Source organism: Orycteropus afer, unplaced genomic scaffold (assembly GCF_000298275.1).
Source record: "Orycteropus afer afer isolate SDZICR_OR568_19922 unplaced genomic scaffold, OryAfe1.0 scaffold00045, whole genome shotgun sequence".
Classification (NCBI taxonomy): Eukaryota; Metazoa; Chordata; class Mammalia; order Tubulidentata; family Orycteropodidae; genus Orycteropus; species Orycteropus afer.
Genome location: NW_006921632.1, coordinates 11,893,816 through 11,915,190, shown reverse-complemented (window position 1 = coordinate 11,915,190; position 21,375 = coordinate 11,893,816). Strand labels below are relative to the sequence as shown.

General features: G+C 35.3%; 1 protein-coding gene across 1 annotated transcript in view; it reads right to left on the bottom strand.

The window, feature by feature from the left end:
• ADAMTS20 (ADAM metallopeptidase with thrombospondin type 1 motif 20) overlaps positions 1 to 21,375 on the bottom strand; it is a 262,945-nt gene that overhangs the window by 80,195 nt on the left and 161,375 nt on the right. The window contains exons 29-31 of the mRNA XM_042780536.1: positions 14,559 to 14,726; positions 4,979 to 5,152; positions 4,728 to 4,898 (exon numbers count right to left, since the gene is read on the bottom strand). Coding sequence (XP_042636470.1) covers positions 4,728 to 4,898; positions 4,979 to 5,152; positions 14,559 to 14,726 — 513 coding nt within the window. The remainder of the gene's footprint in view (positions 1 to 4,727; positions 4,899 to 4,978; positions 5,153 to 14,558; positions 14,727 to 21,375) is intronic.

Below are 21,375 nucleotides of genomic sequence, written 5' to 3'. Positions count from 1 at the left end.
CACCTGGGTCCCTGGGGCTGACTGTACCTCTGTCTGGCTTCCTGGCTTTTAATCCCCTTTCTCCTGCTCTTCTGGCCTGCTGCTTTGGGCGTCCCTGAGTTGTCCCTGGGGCTGACTGCTCCTCTGTCCAGGTTCCTGGCTTTTATCCCCTTTCTCCTGCTCTTCCAGCCTGCTACTCCAGGCGGGCCTGAGTTTCCTCTCCTCACCTAATCCCTTCGGCTGATTGATGTTCTTTCTGGCTTCCTGGCTTTTAATCCCCTTTCTCCTGCTCTTCCCGCCTGCTACTTTGGGCGTCCCTGAGTTGTCTCTCCTCACCTGTAACCCTGGGGCTGACTGCCCTTCTGTCCGGGTTCAATGTAATACCTAATAAAATCCCAGCTGAATTTGACAAACTGATCCTACAATCCATATGGAAATCCAAGGGGCTAAGAATAGCCAAACCAATCTTAAAAAGAAAGAACAAAATTAGTTCTCTCTTATACTTCTCCACATTAAAACTTATAAAGCTACAATGACCAAGACTATGTGCCAGCATAAATACAGATATGTCTGTAAAGAGAACAGAATTCAGAGTTCAGGAATAAACCCATACTATTACGTACAACTGATTATCAACAAAGATGTAAAGATAATTCAATGGAGGAAAGAATTGTCTTTTCTACAAATTATTCTAGGACAACTAGATAGGCATATGCAAAAGAGTGAAGGTGACCTACACCTCACATAATATACAGATGTTAATTCAATATGGATCAAAGATCTAAATGTAAAAGCTAAAACTGTAAAACTCTTAGAAAAACATAGGTGTAAATCTTTGTAAGCTTAGATTATTCAAAAGTTTCTTTGATATGACAACTAAAGTAGAAAACACCAAAAAACATAAATTGGACTTCTTCAATTTTTTTTTTTAAATTATACATCAAAAGACACTATAAAGAAGTGAAAATACAGGTCATATAAGCAGGGAGAGTATATATATATGATATATCTGATCATCGTTGTTGTTGTTGTTGTTATGTGCCATCGTGTCGGCCCCGACTCATAGCAACCCCTCCTTGGGTTGCCGAAGCAGTATCACTACAGAAGTAGACTGCCCAACCTTCCTTCCGAGGAGTGGTTGATGGGTTTGAACCGCCAGCCTCCAGGTTAGCAGTCAAGTGCCTTAGGCACTATGCTATCAGAGCCCCTGTGATAATGGTTAGTACCCAGAATACATAAAGAATACTTTAAACTCAACAATGAAAAGACAAACCCTTCAATAAAATGTGGGGAAAGGAATTAAATATTTTACAAGTGGCTAAAAACAACAGGAAAAAAATGCTCAATAACATTAGTCATTAGAGAAATGCAAATCAAAATGACAGTGAAACATAATTTACTAGAATGGTTATATTAAAAAATAACAAGTGCATAGGAGAATGGGCACTGATTGTTAATGGACATGCAGTTCCTTTTGGGGATGATGAAATGTTCTGGCTTTACAGAGTGGAGATGGTTGAACATTCTTGAGAGTATACTAAAAATCATAAGACTTAAAAAAAAAAAAAAAAAGAAATCTGTCCCAGAATTGACACAGATGTTAGAAATACCAGAGGTTATTACTAATGGTTATTGATAACGGTATTCCATATGTTCAAAAAGTTTAGAGACTAGAAAGATATTTAAAAAGACTGAAATAAAACTTCTAAAGATGAAGACTACAATTTCTGAGGTGAAAAATAGAATGAATTGAGATTAGTGGAAGATCAGACATCACAGAATAATTAATGAACCTGAAGACATCCATATAGTGGAATATTATTCAGCAACTGAAAAGACTAAACTATTGATGCACACCACAACATGACTGATTCTCAAAACACTTATTCTGAGTCAGACGAAATAGAATGCATATGTATGTGTATGATTCTGTTTGTACAAATCTCTATGCAAACTAATCTATAGTGACACAAAGCAGATCAGATTACTTGTGGAGGAAGGGGAGAAAAGAAGAGAGGGATTAACAAAGAGCACAAGGAAATTTTTAGGTGATGGAGATGCTCTTTTTCCTGATTATGGTAATGGTTTCAGAAGTACATACATATCTCCCACACACATGGGAAAGAACTTTCTCTTTAAAAAAAAAAAAAAAATTGTAATATGAGTGAAAGATTACAGAGCAAATTGGTTTCCATTCAAAAATTCATAAGCATTTTGTTCCATGACATTGACTGTGCGGTCCCCACAGTGTAACAGCACTCTTCCCACTTCCTCCCTGTGTTTATCATCTCAAGTTGTCCTTCTTTCCTAACCCCTTGTGCCTTCTGAGTTTCATCCCTGGACAAATGCTACCCTTTTGGTCTCATATGGTTGACTGTTCTAAGGAAAGCATACCTCCCTGTGTTTTTGCTCACCTTATAGTCCTGTCTATTGTTTGGCTGAAAGGTGAGTTACAGGGATGAGTTCAGTTCTACAGTTGAAGGATGACAAAGGGCAACAGTCTCAGGGGTTCTACCAGTCTCTATCAGACCAGTAAACCTGGTCTTTTTTGTGATTTTGAGTTTTGTTCCACATTTTCTCCTACTCTATCCAGGACCTTCTATTGTGATCCCTTTCAGAGCAGTCAGTGGTAGTAGTTGGGCACCATGTAGTTTTTCTGGTCTCATGGTCATGGAGGCTGAGGTTCTCATGTCCATTAGTCCTTTATACTAACTGTTTTCATGTGTCTGATTTTCTTCACTCTGCTTTGCTTTGGATGGGGAGAGAACAATAGTTGCACCTTAGATGGCTGCTTGCTAGCTTTTAAGACTCCAGTCACTATTCACCACAGCATGCTGTAGAACTAGTTCTTGTGGACTGTTATGCCAATTGACCTTGATGTCCCCCAAGACTATGGTCATGAGTCCCCAGGCTCAGTGATTCATTCCCTCAAGGTGTTTGGCTGTGGCTAAGAAGTTTTCACAACTTAGCCCTATTTGCTCTACTATGTACACGGATTTATTTATAGTACATACAAATACATATGTAGAAATATCCTCTGACAAACCTATACATGGTCATGGGTGTAGTCTTGTTTGCTACCCATAGCTGTTCAGCTTGCCTGCCTGCCTAGGTATCCACTCATAGATTACTATTTCTTATTACTGATGTTGCAGGATTGCATATGTAATAGTGTTTACCTTTTGTTCTATGCAACTCTTGTGTACCTCTTCATGTCTTCCTTTGCCTTAGTGATATTGTGCTGATCACTTTTTTGTATATTGCCTTTTCCATCACTAAAATTAATACTTTCTATTACATAGTTAGTGATTTTCCCTTCTCTCCCCTCTCAACCCTGGTCACCAAAAAAAAAAAAAAAAAAAATTCACTTTTTATGTGTAAACTTTTCCTTGACTTTTTATTATATGGACTCATATAATATTTGTCCTTTTGTGATTGACTAATTTCATCCAGCATGATGTCTCGTTATGAGTTGCTTGGAGAATACTTGTTATTCTTCAGCATTGCATACTATTCCATTGTGTATATGTACCATAGTTGGCTTATCCATTCATCCACTGATGGGCCCTTAGGTTGTTTCCATCTCTTTGCTATTGTTAGTAGTGCTGAATGAATATGAGTGTGCATATGCCTATTTGTGTTCTGGCTCTTATTTCTCCAGGATATGTACCTGGTAGTGGGAATGCTAGATCAAATGGTATCTATATTTACAACTTTTCAAGGAAGCGTTACTAACATTTTCCATAGTGGTTGTACCATTTTATAGTCCCACCAGCAGTTTATGAGAATTCCAATCTCCCCACACTCTCACCAGCATTTGTTTTTTGTCATATTGAACTTTGCTATTACTGCTGTGGTAAGATGATATATCATTGTTGTTTTGATTTGTATCTATCTGGTGGTGTAGTGCCTAAGGCATTTGATTGCTAACCAGAAACCTGGTGGTTCAAACCCACCAGCCACTCCTTGGAAGAAAGATTGGGCAATCTACTTCTGTAGAGATACCACCTCAGAAACCCAAGGAGAGGTTGCTATGAGTCAGAATTGATTTGACAGCAGAGGTTTGGTTTTAGAATGGCTAATGATCATGAGAATTTCTTCATATACTTGTTGGCTGCCTGAATGTCTTCTTCGGTGAAGTGCCTGTTCATGTCCTCTGCCCATTTTTAAATTGCATTGTTTGTCTTTTTGTTATTGAGATGTTGAAGTTTTCTCTACATTTTAAAGATTAATCCCTTGTCAGATATGTTGTTGCCAAATATTTTTTCCCAATCTGAATGTTCTCTTTTAACTTTTTTAGTGAAGTCTTTTGATGCAAATAAATATTTTAATTTTGGGGAGTTCCCAGGCATCTAGTTTATCTTTCACTGTTTGTGAATTTTGGGTAGTATAACATATTTTTAAGCTTATCAAGACATACACTTTAAACATGTACAACTTATTTTATGGTTTATATCTCAATAAAGTTGTTTTTTTAAAGTAAGCAACTATGCAGGGCCAGTTTGCCAAAATATTTCTTGTGATTGCTGTCATAGTTGCCATCAGTTGACACTTTAGGATTGTGCTGGAGTTTGTTAGCATATGTGTCCCTATTACTCTGTTTGTACCATCCAACTGTTACTGGTTTCACTCCCTGGATTGGTATGCATCCCATCACCTACACTTATATTTAAATTTTCAACCCAAAAAAAACACATTTTTTTTTTTTTCCAAGTGCAAAAATTCTAAACTCTGTCTTTTTACCTTACCTGTGATGAGTCTCCTGTCACCACAATATACGTGCAGGGAGGGTTCCTGCATTTTTTGATTGAAAGAGTTCTGGTTGACGGATCACAGAAACTTTCATTCACTGGAACGTTTTGTGCATTAATGCACTTCACTTGCCGATGTGTCTCTTTTCTCTTATGTGATGCCAAACACAAGAAATGCAATTACAAAGTTAATGGCACATTCTTATATGTGGTTTCTTTTAATGTATATTCATGAATATTTAACTTACATCCTGCCAGTCTCCTGCAATCCATCGATACTGCACACAATCCTGATGCCAACATTGCCTCTGGAAATAAGGCCGGGTAGACTCATCACACATTTCTTCAGCCACCCGACCAACACCTCGCAGTCTGCAGTACACATCCCTCTGCTGAACTCCAGAGCCACAGGTCACAGAGCACTACAGAAGAGCCCAGATGATTTAAACAGTTAACTCACAAATATAATTCTATTAACATAGAAAATAAAGCCATAATGCATTTTTCTTGGTTCTTTTAAACATAGTCTTATATGATATCATACATGATATCATACATTAAGCAGAAAATACATCCAGTCAGTTTTTTTTTCCTAATCATTGTCCAGCTTGAAGCTTCTATAAAAATAAACAAATAGATTTTCTTTATTTTTCAACGATACCTAAGACCTATTCAAGCCTTACAAAGACTATGACTGGTTAATCATTCTATTCTAGATACTTTATCCCAATAGATAACTCTGTCTTCTGACATTAATGTTTTTAATGTCTATAAGAGTTCCTAGGTGGTATGGACAGTTAAGCACCCTGCTATTAATGGAAAATCCACTCAGAGGCACAATGAAAAATGGCCTGACAATCCACTTTTCAAAAACTAGCCATTGAAAACCCTATGGCACACAGGTCTACTCTGACGCACGTGAGGTCACCATGAGTTGGAAACTATCTGACAGCAACTGGTGTTTTCAGTTCAAACCCACCAGCTACTCCTCGGAAGGAAGGTTGGGCAATCCTACTTCCGTAGTGATACTGCCTCGGAAACCCAAGGAGGGGTCGCTATGAGTCGGGCCGACTTGATGGCAAATAAAAACAACAACAACATGAAAATTGTCACACAATCATACCCTATTCTACTATATTTCTTTTAAATGTCATTTAAATTCTTACAGTATATAATCATCTTCCTGAAAAACTATTAGCTCTCAAAGTTATATTGTGTTTATATTTCTCTTCATCCCTGCAATATCTACTATAGTTTGCTCTTGTTCAGAATACACATATTTATAAATATATGTATTAATAATTATATTTCAATGGAGGGGAGCTGGTTATGTAAACTTGGACAACCTGCCTTAATTTCTCTGGGCCCAGTGTTTTTATTTGTACAAAGAAGATATTCTATTATTTGTGAAAATTCATAGAACACTTCCCAGACAGTTAATCCTGACAGCAGCTCTACAAAAGAGGTACCATAGCTGAGGACTCTGAGACTCAGAAGAAAGGTTACCTCACTTGCCTATGGTATGATGACTAATTAGTGATGAAGCAGCGTTAAAGTCAGGTGTTTCTGACTCCAGAATTTGAGCTACCACTTTACTGCCTCCTACGGATGGAGATCCTCTCAGGGCTCTTTCAGCTCTAGAATAACAAGTGTTCCAAAAGGAAGGAATAAAACCATGTATCAACAGAGCTTGACTCTCCCCAAGAATTGTGATCTCAATATTAATAGGACAGAGTCTTTCCAGGGATATTTATTCAGTTTGTGAGTTCAATTGTTTATGATCCTTGTCATTCTAGAAAGGATTGGAGGTGGTATTGAGGAGTGAAGATCAATCAGTGTTCCCAAGTTTAATATTGTAAATGTATAAAATCAGGTTCTTCACCAAATTCCCTATATCTGAAGTATTCCCAGAGTAATTAATATCCTTTTTCACAACATTGAATATAGATCTGGAAAATATGGTTTTGCTATGAATCTAAACAATTTAAATCACACAAAAGCTAAGTAGTTGGTTCTCTTGTAGACTTGAACCCTTCTTACAAGAAGTTGCGGTGTCTTTACTTGTAAGATACTTTAAAATTTAGATTTCTGTCTGTGTGCATAAGCAACAACCATGGATTTCAACAGAATTTTAAATACTAAACCAACAGGCTTCTTTTTAATATTTTATTTCCTATGAAGAGTATTACACATGTTTACATTGCATTGCTTATATATATACTGCCACTCATTTTATGATCAGGGAGAAAAGGCAACAATAACAAAAAAAGTGGTTGAGTATTTGGTTTCTATAACTAGCATCTGTCAAGAAGTTGAACTTTGCCAACTCATTGAATGTTTTCACACACACACACACACACACACACACACAAAACATTAAACCCTTTGTATGGAGCCAATAATAATTTAAGGTTGCTTTTGGTATGCACAATATTAGGTAGGCTAAAATGCTTGGATATAGTTTTATTTGTCTAAATCTTTTGTGAAAATCTTTAGCTTTAAAGTATGACTCTTGCAAACATTTTCCAGGGATAATTTCAGAAATATAAACTATATATGGAAAACATCCTGTCCCTAAACCTAGAAAAAAAAAAAATCCCCAGAAAAAAATTAGTTCACAAATACAGCTTATCAAGAAGTTTTTTCAAACAAATATAATTTTCTGGAATAAAACAATGTGGTTGATTGGTCCTTTGACTGTGACAAGGAAAACTCAATTGAGACTATGGACAGCAATTTTGGCGGGGAGGGGCACCACTTCCTTAGACGAAAAATATAAAGGAATTCTACATGGAAGAAAAAAGTAACTTCATTTGTCAGTTTTTCAGAGATGAAGGGAAGAAAGAAAAAAAAAATATTACTTAAATAAATATTCCTTAATGTCATGTAATCAATAATGCTCAATTTCCAAACCCAAAAGAAATTTTTCAAAGATTTTCTTGGTTAATCTCACTACCACACCTGGTACCACTGACTACATTCTCCTTGAGTCCTTCTGATTTTTGTGGCAGAAATACTTTCTGTTTTTAGGTGATCGTATCTTACTTCTCACATTGCTCGTTCTTAGGGTCTTTAACTGATTACACTTTCTCTGTTCATCCTTTAACCATTATCATTTCCCAGGGTTCAATTTATAACTTGCTTTTCTTTCTACCCTCTATCCTCTCTCTGAGCAATTTCTTCTATGCACCAGTACTTTGTATATCTGTTACCTCTAGTCTACATAATTCTGAGTTCCACATTTATAGTTATTTATCCACAATAATCCCATCTGTACTTAAATATGTCAAAGGCTCCTCAAATTTAGCATTTGTAAAGTAGAACTAGTTATCTTTGCCCAAAACCACTTCTTCCTCCTATGGTCAGAGACACAGTGAAGATGCTATCACCCATTCTTAAGTGACTGCCTAGAATGGCTTCCCAAAATACTCTTAGAGCTCTCAAACACTTGCCTCAAATATTTGAATGGATTTTAAAAAATACTACATATTTATACAAAAATGAACTCAAGTTGGATCAAAGGTCTGACAAGAAACCTAAAACCGCAAAGATCTTCAAAGAAAAAATAAAGACAAGCTTGTTGTTGTTGTTGTCATGTGCTGTTGAGTCAGTCCCTACTAATAGAGACACTTCCTTGGGTTTCCGAGGCAGTATCACTGTGGAAGTAGAATGCCCAACCTTCCTTCCGAGGAGTAGCTGGTGGGTTTGAATCGCCAACCTTCTGGTTAGCAGTCAAGTGCCTTAGGCACTATGTTACCAGAGCTCCCAAGACAAGCTTAGAGACTCTAATTCAGGGTATAAATACACTATCACATGTAACTAAAAATGCACAAACACCAGATGATAAAATAGATAACTGGGACCTCCTAAAAATTAGACATCTGTGCACATCAAAAAATTTCACCAAAAGCATAAAAGAGAACCCACAGACAGGGAAAAGAAAAAAAAATTGGCAATAACATATTGGAAAAAGGGCTATACTCTAAAATTTATAGAAAACTTCAATACCTTAACAACAAAAGGACAAATAATCCAATTTTAAAATGGGCAGAGGACATGAACAGACACTTCACAAAAGAAGATATTAAGGCAGCCAACAAACACATAATCATTAGCCATATTGATAATCATTAGCCATTCAAACAAAAACCAAACTCACTGCCCTAGAGTCAATCCTGACCCATAGCAATCCCTCCTTGGGTTTCCAAGGGAGCTCTGGTAGCATAGTGCCTAAGGCACTTGACTGCTAACCAGAAGGCTGGCGGTTCAAACCCACCAGCCACTACTCAGAAGGAAGATTGGACAACCTATTTCTGTAGTGATAGCACCTTGGAAACCCAAGGAGGATAACTAAATTTGAATAGTAAAAACAAGCTAAAGATGCTATCTACATGTAAATATACTATAACATTGCATAGTCTGAAGTTTTAAAATCTTGAGAGAAGGTGAATTTTAGCAAATGCATAGGTACTATAGTTTTAGCTCACTGGAGCAGAGATCAAGAAATATTTAGAAATACCAGTACCTAGTTTTACAAAAAAAAAAAAATATGTTCATCAAAGCTAACTCACATCAGAATTGATACAGGATAGTAGCCATTTAATTGTGTTTCTCTAGAGATATGGTAATCTGTCAAGACTTTTATTATAGTGTGGATCCCAGAATGAGGACTGCTCCAAATATCTGACCAGGATCTATTAGTGTAAAAAATTTGAGCACTATGCATCTGTTAATCCAGCCTAATATGTTGCTAGTGGTTTTAAGTAACTGTTGTGTTGTGTGCTGTCAAGTTGGACCCGATTCATAGCGACTCCTCCTTGGATTTCCAAGGCAGGAGCTCTGGTAGCATAGTGGCTAAGGCACTTGACTGCTAACCAGAAGGCTGGCGGTTCAAACCCACCAGCCACTCCTCAGAAGAAAGACGGAGCAATCTACTTCTGTAGTGATACTGCCTCAGAAACCCAAGGAGGGGTTGCTATGAGTCGAGTTCGACTCGACGGCACAGAACAACAACAACATCACTACGGAAGTAGATTGCCCAACCTTCTTTCCGAGGAGTGGCTGGTGGGTTTGAAGTGCCAGCCTTCTGGTTAGCAGTCAAGTGCCTACTACATCATGTTTAATATGTGGTCAATTAAGCCTCAATTGTTTTCACCTGACCGGTAAAATCCTTATGTATCTTATTGTCATGGAACAGACTTCTTTTTTTTATAAATAAATAAATTTGTAATGAATTCAGCACAACATAAAAAATTAACTTCTGTTGAATACATTATTATATGTGGTACAGTGATAGCCTGTAATTGTTAACTTTATGTGCCCTTCTTGGCCAGAGAAGTAATATGTTGCTAATGAAATCTGAGGATGAGCTAATGTATAATGAAATAACTAGGATAGCAAACACAGTAGAAAAAGCTCAAAAATATCTGTGTTCAAATTCCTGCCCCACCACTTCCTGGACTGTGACCTGCACAAATTACTGAAACTCTCTAAGCTGCTATTTCTTAATGTGTATTAATACCTACAATCATGAGGAATAAAGAAGTCTCTTATACAGTAATCAGGAAATGACTCTCTTTCTGATCTCTTCTTCCTCCTGTTTTTCACTTAAAAGATATAAATATTTCTGCCTTAGAAAAAATTCTTGAAACATGCTTCAAATCAAAGAGTGTTAGTCACCTCAGTCTACTCTAGGAAAGGCCATCTTAAGTCTCAAGAATGATGACAGGGCAAGAGGGTAAATAGTGACCATAGAAATGTAAGAAATAAAATTGCTGGCATGAGATAGAAAAGATTGAGAACTATAGTTCACCTAGCCCCAGAGAAGACAGGCATCTTCCCTGTCCCTGGTCCTAGCTAACCTTTAGCATATAATCTCAGAATTTTTGTTTGTTTTCAAATTAGTGGCATTAGGGAGATGCTGGCAAGTATATATGTGAGATTTTAAAATTTATATCACCATTAGTCTTAGTTCTGATTTTTAAATGCTATGGTACCTATTCACGTGAGGGGACAAGCATTACTCGTTACTCTGAGATAGAGATGAAGAGGTTCCAGGTTCTTGGTTGGGGGCTTTGGGAATGTAAAAAAAGCAATATATATATATATATATATATATATATATATATATGAGATTTATTATATTTTTCCAAATACACACACACACACACACACATACATTCATACACATAGGGTCTCCATGAATCAGAGTTAACTCGATGGCAACTAACAACAACATATGTGTGTGTGTGTGTATACATATATATATGTTACATAAATTTTTTAAAACATGGAAATACATATTTATGCATTTATATATTTTTAAAATTCAGAAAATTTGGAATTACATAAATATAAAATCAGTGTAGATGCTAACGTTTAGCATATAATTTCAGGGGTTTTTTAATTAGGGATTTTAGGGAGACTCTAGCAAGTAAATTTGTAGGATTTTGAAATTTGTATCACCTTTGGACCCAGATTTAATCTTAAAATACTAGACAGATAATAATGGGTGTCAGAGAAGGGAGACCAGGCAGGTGGCTGATTTTACCTGGCTCTAGATTCAATAGGTTGAATGAGTCTTTTAGGTTTCTTTCTAAGTTGTCCAGTAGGTATTCCATACTCAGCGGAGGTGAGAATTCAAAACTCTTTTCCCTAAGTATAAAAATTGTGGATTTGGGTGACACTGAACTAAGTATATAAGGCATGAGACAATGAGAATTCTAGCATGATGCTGGTGCTTAACTTGAACTTAAAAATGAAGTTGCTTTCCTATATAAATAAAATTAAATGGGAAAAAAATCCCCTTGGTTCTAGACGAAGGGATCTTTCTTTTCTTTTTTCTTTTTTTTCTTAAATGATTCAAGTATTTAATTTGTCTCTAAATATATACATCTGGGCATAGAAGACAAATGCCCCTGTACAGCAATGTTTGCTCCTGTTTAGCAGCAGTCATTAGAATGAACTACTAAGTCCTTTCATCAAAAAGCAAGATTTCAAATACCAAATGAAGAATGTTTCTTCAAAATTCATTTGGGCACATCTATGGTCACAATTTATCCAAATAAGTTTTTCCATTTGAGGCAAAATGTCAAATAGTAATAAAATGAAATTATTTTATAGTGAGTGCTTATATTAAAGCAATGTTACAATTTATACAATCAGAACAAAGCAGTAACCAGTGATTATCTTGAAACTACCTCTGAAATTACACTTCTGTTGAACACATTATTATATGTGTGCAATGACAGCCTGCAATTGTTAACTTCATGTGGCACTTTTTATAGAATAAATCAAAAGCCAACAACTTCACAAGTGGTCATTTGTTTCTGGGAGAGATTTGGGGACTGTGTGGGTGTATGAAGCTAATTTCTATGACAAGAAAAACTAATTCAAAAAGAAGAAAGCAAACTTTGTACAAAAGCATCTGTGTTTTTATAGTCAGTGAATATTCATATCTGTATCTTAGAAACTCCTGAAGTACATTCCATTAGTAGATCTTATATAATTTCATATTTGGTAGTGAGCCAAGGCCAATTTGTTAGCATGATGATTGATTCACTGTTGTGGGGTTAGGGCAAGGGTCAGAAAGTGTCCCTCATGCATACCAACTACAGCAGCTGCAGCAGTAAAAGACTCCTTGGGATCAACGGGAATGCTGGTAGCCAAGAAACAAAAGGTCTGTGGACTCCCACAGCCATCGCCTGAGGCTTCTGCCTGATGTCAGAATCAGAGGTTATCTGCTGTATACTGGGTGGATCTGTGTCCTTCTTGTCCACTGTCTTTATAGATTGGCATCCTCTTTGAGAAAGCTACTTTGCCATTATTTTGCCACATCTGGCTCAAGATAATGTATGGCAAACCCCATATAAATTAAAGCCACAATATGATAAATATAAATTAAGAGATGGTGAGAATCCCTAGATGGTGCAAATGGCTAACTGCTTGGCTGCTAAATGAAATGCTGGAGGTTCAAATCCACCAAAAGGCACCTCAGAAGGAAGGCCTGGTAATCTACCTCTGAAAAATCAGCCATTGAAAATGCTACCAAGTACAGTTCCACTCGCATACACATGGGGTTGTCATGAGTCAGAGTCAACTTGAGGGCAACGAGCTAAGAAATGAGACTTTTTACAAATGAAATCACAATATTCAAAGTAATAAGTCTTAAGCCAGATATTAAGCTAGATACTTAGTGAACAAGATATCTATTGTCTCTAAGAGAAAAAAAAAAAACTGTGGTCTGAGATAAGGCTGAAGAACTAAATTTAGGCTATTTTCATGTCTTACCCCCTAAAGACAATAGCAAGTAATAGAAGATAGTAAGTAACACAATCATATTTCAGTTCTTCTAAGCTCACACTATAGGCATAATAATAATAATGGCTAAAATATACACAGGGAGACCATCATAAGCCAGGAACAAGTGATGATGAACTAGACTGAGATGGTTGCAAATGGAGATTCAGGAGAGACTTTGACAGGAGAATTGAGAGAATGGATCAAATGACTCAATGTCAGGATAAGGGAGAAAGAGACAAGGATGGATCCAGTGTTTCTTTCTTTAACAACTTAGTAGATAGTATTGATGTTCTTTTAATGAACTAGGTTAATACGGCATATGTTTTTAAATATTGGGCTCTGCTAAAACATTAAAAAATAATTTATTCAACCAAAATTCAATGTAGAAATAAATGCTCAAGAATACATTTTTTTGTGTGTGATGAAAAAATAGAAATGTCTTTGCTCCTACTTTTAAGTCAAATATTAACCGTAATTCTCAAGACAGTAACTCAACAGTAGCTGCCTGTTCTACATAGAAATCTGAGGTTCTCAGTCTTAATTTGGGTGCTTTTTATTCAATACCAAGGCATTGATCTCAAGCAGTAAGTGATGAGTTAGGAACCAAGGAAAACTTTTTTCTAGCTCTTGTCTGAACCCTTTTGTTCCCAATAGACATACCTCTAACATTAGACATAAACAAGAACATTCCATAGCCAGAATACAGATTTATTTCTCCCTTACTAAGACTAAAACCAAAAACAAACAAACAAAACCCACTGCCTTTAGGTAGATTTTGACTCATTATGACCCTATGTTGTTGTTGTTGTTATGTGTCGTCGAGTCAGACCCGACTCATAGCGACCCCTCCTTGGGTTTCTGAGACGACAGTATGACTACAGAAGTAGATTGTTCATTCTTGTCTTAAACCAGCCTATGCTACCTAGCTTAGCATAGCTTAACTCTCAACTCCGATTACAACCCCAGGTCAGCCCCTTTTCCAATATGCATCTTCAGCTCAAATCTAAGACATTAAAGTGGAAACAAGGTAATCATTAGATACATCATCATATATTTTTACTGTTAGACTACCGAGAGTATTATAATCATCAGCAAGCAGCCTTTTTAGTATTCAGTAGCAGAATATTTGTGTAAAATTTAGATCCATGAATAATAAAATGACTGATTTGGTATTTAACTATAAATTCCAGTTGCTGTCAAGTCTGTTCGAACTAATGGCAACTCCATGTGTACAAATGGTTAATGTGCTTGTCTAATAACCTAAAGATCAGAGGTTCCTGGGAAGAAAGACCTGAAGATCTACTTTTAAAGAATCAGCCATTGAAAACACAATGGAGTACCATTCTACTCTGACACACATGGGGTTGCCATTTAATTACAGTACTAATTCAAAGCATCATGCAAAAGAGGGTATAACAGAGTAAAGCACATTGTAATAAAGAACATTTTTTTCAAGGTTATTGAAAGTATACAGGATGAATTAATATTCTTCTTCTTTTTTTTTTTTTTTTTTTTTAATGCAAATACCTCCTTCCATCTATTGGCTTTCCATGAAGGACATCTGCCAGATCTACAAACTTTGTGAGTCCGAGGTCTCTGTAGATGACTACAATACTTTTCTTCTAATTTTCCTTGGATTTGGTCAATGCAAAACACCTCACGGTACTTCATACCTTTACCACAGGAAGCCGAGCACTGCAAAAGAAGTTTGACCATGCTTAATTCATTTTATCTTGATTAACTTAAATTCATCTTCAAGAAGTATAAAATGAAATAATCAAAACATCATTGCTCTTTATATAGAAACCAAAAGTAATTAGTGTTTATCGGGGGAGGGAGGGAGAGGAAAAGAAAGGGTTTTTGCTTAGAGTGCATTGAAGACATTTTAATGGTGGTGGGATAAATTTGGAAAAATAGAGCTTAAATGATTGCACAGCTTGAAGAATGTAATCAATGGCACTGAAGTGTGCATGTAATATTGTATGTGTTGTGTGTTATAATAATAATAATAGACAATGCTTTAGTATTTTCATTTAGATATACTTCGGTATTTCTAATTAGAGAGAATTTGAAATTTGCCAAATGGCTCTTGACCAGAAATTGACATTGACATCATAAGAGTATTTCATTCATTCATTCATTCAACCAAAAAATATCGATTGTATACAATATACCAGGCAGCCTTCTGGCACATAAACGCCACATGAGGGAGACAGGTTGCTTTTAGATCTTTTCTAAAAACTAACTCCTGTTATCATGCACATTCCCATAAAATTTCCTTTAATTTTGTAGAGATTTACCATCTATTCTATTTATATTCTACATATTTTTCCACAGTGGAAAGTATGCTTTGGATGTTTTTTTAAAGAAATCAATAATCTCTAAGTACAGAAAAAGATTGGGATAGCAGAAAATAATTTTTTGAAAGTACAGTTTAGTTGAGGTTTGTTTTTTGCATCAATTTGGAAGATTTCTCCGCCATCAACACTCTAAAAATGAAACAACTATGATCTCTTTTAAACAAAGGTAAAACCATTTCACTACATTTTTCAGCCAGTTTCCATTTTATGAGTGAGGTCATGCAAAGTGGTTGAAAGAGTTTGGGCTCTGGCATTGAATTCTAGCTCTGCCTCTTACTAACTGGGAACTTCAGGCACACTTCACCTATTGAAACCTCATTTTCTTCATGAACAAAATGAGGATAAAACCTATCTTACAGGTTTGTTATGAAGATTAGCATGAGATAAAGGTTATAAAGTGCTTAATCAGCCTTATTACACATGATGGGTGCTTAGTCAATCTTAGTCCTTTTCAATCTTTTTTCTTCACATAGTGTCAGAGAGGAGGCTGACAATTTTTAGCATGATCTATGTACCTGTGAAAAGTTAAAAAAAAGCAGAAGACATGAATTCCAGACAACTCCTTTCATTCCCCCAAGACAGCTGTTGACGTGTGGTTTTGTTTTGAAATATATACTGAGTTCTGAAGAAATTAGATAATACATTATGTATTTTATGTATGAATTGACAGAGTATTAGACTAATTAATACAGACCAATAGATGTTTAAAGTATTTTAAATTTTAAAAATAAATAATATGGGGATTTTTTTATATTATCTGCAATAGCCCATGTATGTAAGCAATTAATTTAGCTCAATGCTTTGATTATTAAGGCTTATTGTTTTTATATCTGACCTGTTTTTTTCCTCCTCCCATTGACACTTATAGTCTTTTCATGCCAGTTACAAAACACTCAATTCTATAAAATTCTCTAATGACTCCTCATAAACTGTATTAAGTATATATCCTTTCCTACTACTGACCTTATCGTGAAACCTATGTTCCTCTCTTCCAGGTCACTTATCTTGGGCACTGCCTGTTTCTTTCCTTCATTGCTTATTTTTCAAAAGGCATACATATTTTACACCAAAAACCATGAAATATTACTGTCAAGAATATGTCAGGGAATATTCTAACTACTTTGTATACATACTCTTATTCATGGAAGAATATTTTTCTCCCCAGGTCCATATTTTTTTTGCTTTTAAATTGTGACATTTTGAACAAATGAAGCATCCATAACTCTCTCTCTTAACACATTGTAAAATGTAGTATTATTGTGAATTACCATAATACGACTGTGGTAGTACTTAGGGAAGGTGAGAAAACATTGACTATTTTATGATTATTCAGTGCCTACCATATACCAAGAGTTGTGAATAAATACAGATTAAACAACATCTCTTGCTTTTACCCTTGCCTTATCTTCAAAGTGCTTATATTTAAATGGCACACACTAACTATGAAATGAAGAATAGTGTATTTAAGTTGTAAATAATATTAAACCCAATAAAGATGAGGAGAACACTAAAAGCTACTAAAGACAATTAAAATGATACAATAAGAAAGTTATAATGGTATGAAGAAATTCATGAAAAGCAGCCATTTCTTTCTGGGATAGCTGATAAGTGCTTAAGGAGAAAGTGGTAATTGAACTTGGTCTTGAAGAGGTAAGTTTGTTGGTGGACAAATATGTATGATCTCAAATGGTTTTTGATAATCCTTGTCTAGACTTTGCCCATATGTATCTGTTTTAAAAATTCTCAGCATTTTTTTAAGTTTCAAGAATCATTCAGTAAAAAAAAAAAAAATATGCTGATGTTTCTGATTAAGAAAGACCAATTATAAAACTATGTAACATGAGAGAAAATTGATTAAATTCAAGATTCTTCTTTACAGTTCAACAATATAGTACTTCCTCTATAAGCAATACCTATAAATGGAATGTCTACTCAGACACAAAGTAAATTGCCAAATTTAAGATCATTTTTTGCAAACTCCTACTCTACTAAACTCCTGATCATCTTTGATTCTTTCTCTTCTCATATTCTCATCTGTTACCAAGATTGTTATTAAACAGTTTTAGATATATTTCTTCCTGAGCTCAAAAACTGAAAATGGCTGGTCTGATAGAACCTGGTAGAACCACTGAGACTATGGCCCCTACCTACCTGCCCTTCAGGTCTGGAATTGAACCCACACCTGTGGCTTCCAGCCAAACAAAAGACAGGCATATGAGTTGAACATTTACCTGAGGTAGATACACTCCTTGAAGAGAACAATCATAGGAGAAAGAAGGGCTGCTTATACACAGGGAGACAGGTCAGGGGGCAGGAGGGCATGGAGGGATGGGTACAGGGAAGAGGTAACTATCAGGAGGAAGTGGGAGGGGAGCTGTTGCATTGGGGTAAATTGTAGTCAATGTCATGATACAAAGTGTATGTGAACTGCTGTATGGAGAGTGAATTTGCTCTGTAAATTTTCACTCAAATCACAAAAAAAAAAAAAAAAAAAAAAAAACCTGACAATGGCTGTCTAATTGCCTTTAATAGCAAATTAAATTTTATTTGACTTTACTTTCTGGATCCATCAAATTTCATCAACATACCTTTCCAAACTCATTTTCTGTAACTTTCCAGCAAGCAACCTTGCCCAATTAAGATATAATATAATTTCTTTCTCTTTAATGTGACATATTCATTTAACAATATGACCTAACTCATATTTCCTTTATCTACTCAAATCACTTCCTCTGGTGTTTTCTAAATCTTATTTATCTTGAAAGTATAAGTCAATCCTCTTCTCATGGGTAAATACTTAGCAATTTTTCACTTTAGTGAACTCTTTTGAGTCCCACTCTGTTTTTGGCATTTCATCATTTTCTATTTTGTCAAAGGATATATCTACCTGCCTCCTAGAGTCAAGGAATTTTTAGACCTCTCACAGCACCCACAAGCTGCAGGTGCAATAAGTGTCAGTTGATTAATGATGTTGATCCTTGATGCAATTTAATTTTTATTTTTTTATTAAACTATAAAATAATTTAATAAAAATTTTAAATTCCTAAAATACATTTATTGGTTAATACATCCAAAGTCCTTGAGGAACAACAGACAAAAAAAGAACTGGAAAATAAATTATGCTTTGAGTACTCTTTTAAAACAGACCTCTCTCTTTTCTCCAAGATCTGAACAGGAATAAGTACATTATTTTATCATGTCTGATGAATTCCATGTGGAAATTTCTCTAAAGTACAAGAGAACAGATTATGCAAAGAATTATGTTTTTGTTGGAATAAGGAGGTCATAAACAACTAGTGAAATGCTGCTCTCCTCCCAAACCACAATAGAGTCTCACTTGCAAAAATCCCACAAAATCATTTGGCAGCCGTTTTCAAACATGGCAGGTCTTTCTTCTGGTCCCTAGCAATCTTTTTATTTCTCAGTTTTATATCCCTGATATCATCTTCTTCCCATGAGGTTTTATTAATATTATATAGTTCATTTCCAGTATTCCGATCAAAAGAATACTTCACTAAAAATGATCCTATGGCTTTCAGTTTACTTAGCCTTAAACTGTTGCTCAGAATATTCCAGACTCTCATTTAGATAATATATATTCAGGTTATTTGTATGTCTACTTAATTTTCCACTTCTGAAGCAAATTGTGTCTTATGTCTTTTAGATGTAGGCAAATATTATAAATTAGGTAGTTAGAAGAACTGTTTATAAAATTTGTCTATTAAGAAAAAACAAGCATTTGGTAAAAAAAAATATCTAGAATATGCTAGCCTTAAAAAATGTAATACAATAATCAGAGTTGTTCAGGTTAGCAGGTACTTTCAAACCCAAGAGTGGAAATTGGAATTAATTAGTGCATTCTAACATGGCTAACTTTGGAACAAATCAATTCTTCTTTTTAGAGCAAAGTTGTATATAGAATAAGATTACTTTGATATTTGAAGTGTGGTCTACATTTTTGCTTGTTTATATGTAAGGATACTACAGAAGAATATATGTTCAAGAGTTTTGTTGATTCATTCTAGAAACTTAAATTGCTAGACAAATAAAATAGGGAAATTAAGTTTACTTTAGCTCCACTTCTAGAAAATGGAGTCTTGGGGTTATTTTAGGCTTTCATAAACTGTTATGTTGACCTGATTCTATATTCTTTCTGATAGTAATAAGAAAGACACCAAGAGAATTCATGTGTACTGTAATTACTATTGAAAATTAACTATTAAACTATATGCTAGTTATGCATAAACTGTGCCTTTTGCAGACTTTACAAGTTAGGTAACAATGGGTAAGTTCTATAATCTCATTGAACCTATATTTTTCATAAGTAATGAAAATAAAATAATACCTACTTCATGTAGAACTTTAGGTACAGGTGAGGTGGAGAATTTGGAAAGAGAAAAGTAGGCAAGCCAAGAAAACACTAAGGAAATTAACAATGCTCTGACTGACTAACTGACAGCCATTGCGTCGGATCTGACTCATAGAGGTTTCCTAGGTGGTATCACTACAAAAGTAGATTACTCAACCTTTCTTCCAAGGAGTGGCTGGTGGGTTTGAACCACAGCCTTCTGGTTAGCAGTCAAATGCCTTAGGTACTACGCCACCAGAGCTCCCTTAATAGTGCTATAGCAAAATGTAAAATATTATTAACAATCAATAAAGGACAGCGAAAATACTACCAAAAATCACACTGATTACATAAAGGACAAGCTTGAAAATGTCTCCCCAACCACAAAAGGATCAGGGAGATAACACAAATGGAGAAGAGTGAATGGAGGATCCTATGTGAATCTGGTTTTCACCTCAGGTCCTTTGTACTTACCATTTCCTTCCACCTTTCATTTCATTAATTTCATTCTTTCATATTTTTCAAGGAGGCTAAGTCTAAATTTCATTCCCTCAGAAATACCATCTTCCCTGTTCAACCCAGATAAGACTATATATGACTCTTACAGACATTTTAGCACCCTGAGCTTCTTTGCTACACTCAATAACCTGACATTACTTGTTCTGTGTCTCTTTTCATCAACCAGACTACAAACTATATAAGGACAGGGACTATGTTTGTGCTACCTCTGATTACAGGAAAGTCTTTATAAATATTTTTGTAAATAAATGTAAATAAACCAAAACATTGCAATAACAAAGGTATGGTAAAAATAAAGTTTCATGAATTTGAGTAAAAACTGCATCTTAAGATTTAAAGTGAAAGCAGAGTATATTTAAATGAAGCCTGGAATTTTTAGTTTAATAAATAAAAAAAATATATATGCAACCAAGCTGGAAGAAAAAAAAAAGGATTGCCTAAAGAGAAAAACGTATTGAGCTATCTAGCTTTCAGTTTCTCCCTCCCTCCTTCACTTCCTCCTTCCCTCCCTCCCTTCCTTCTTTCTGAACAAACTATCTATGCATCTATGTAAAATCAACCCCTCAATAGCTATACTAGAACCCATCCTCTCTTACCTGCTCAAGGGCATTGTTTCAGTAATTCTGACCACTTTTTCTAGCATCATCAATATCTTCCCTCTCCTTGTACCATTTCTATCAGCATTAAACATGTTTTATTTTCCTATCTTTAAAAACAATAACATACCAAAACCAAGCAAAGATACCATTCAAAAGGAAAACTATCAACCAATATCCCTCATGAATATACATGCAAAAATCTTCAACAAAATCCTAGCCAATACACTTCAACAACATATCAAGAAAATCATTCATTATGACCAAGTGGGGTTCATATCAGGTATGCAAGGATGGTTCAACGCTAGAAAAACAATCAACATTATCTACCACATAAAGGAAACAAAGAAAAAGAACCACATGATCATATCAATTGACAAAGAAAAGGCATTTGATAAAATCCAACACCCATTCCTGATCAAAATTCTCAGCAAAATAGGAATAGAAGGGACATTCCTCAACATAATAAAGGGCATCTATGCAAAACCAACAGCCAACATTATTCTCCATGGAGAAAGACT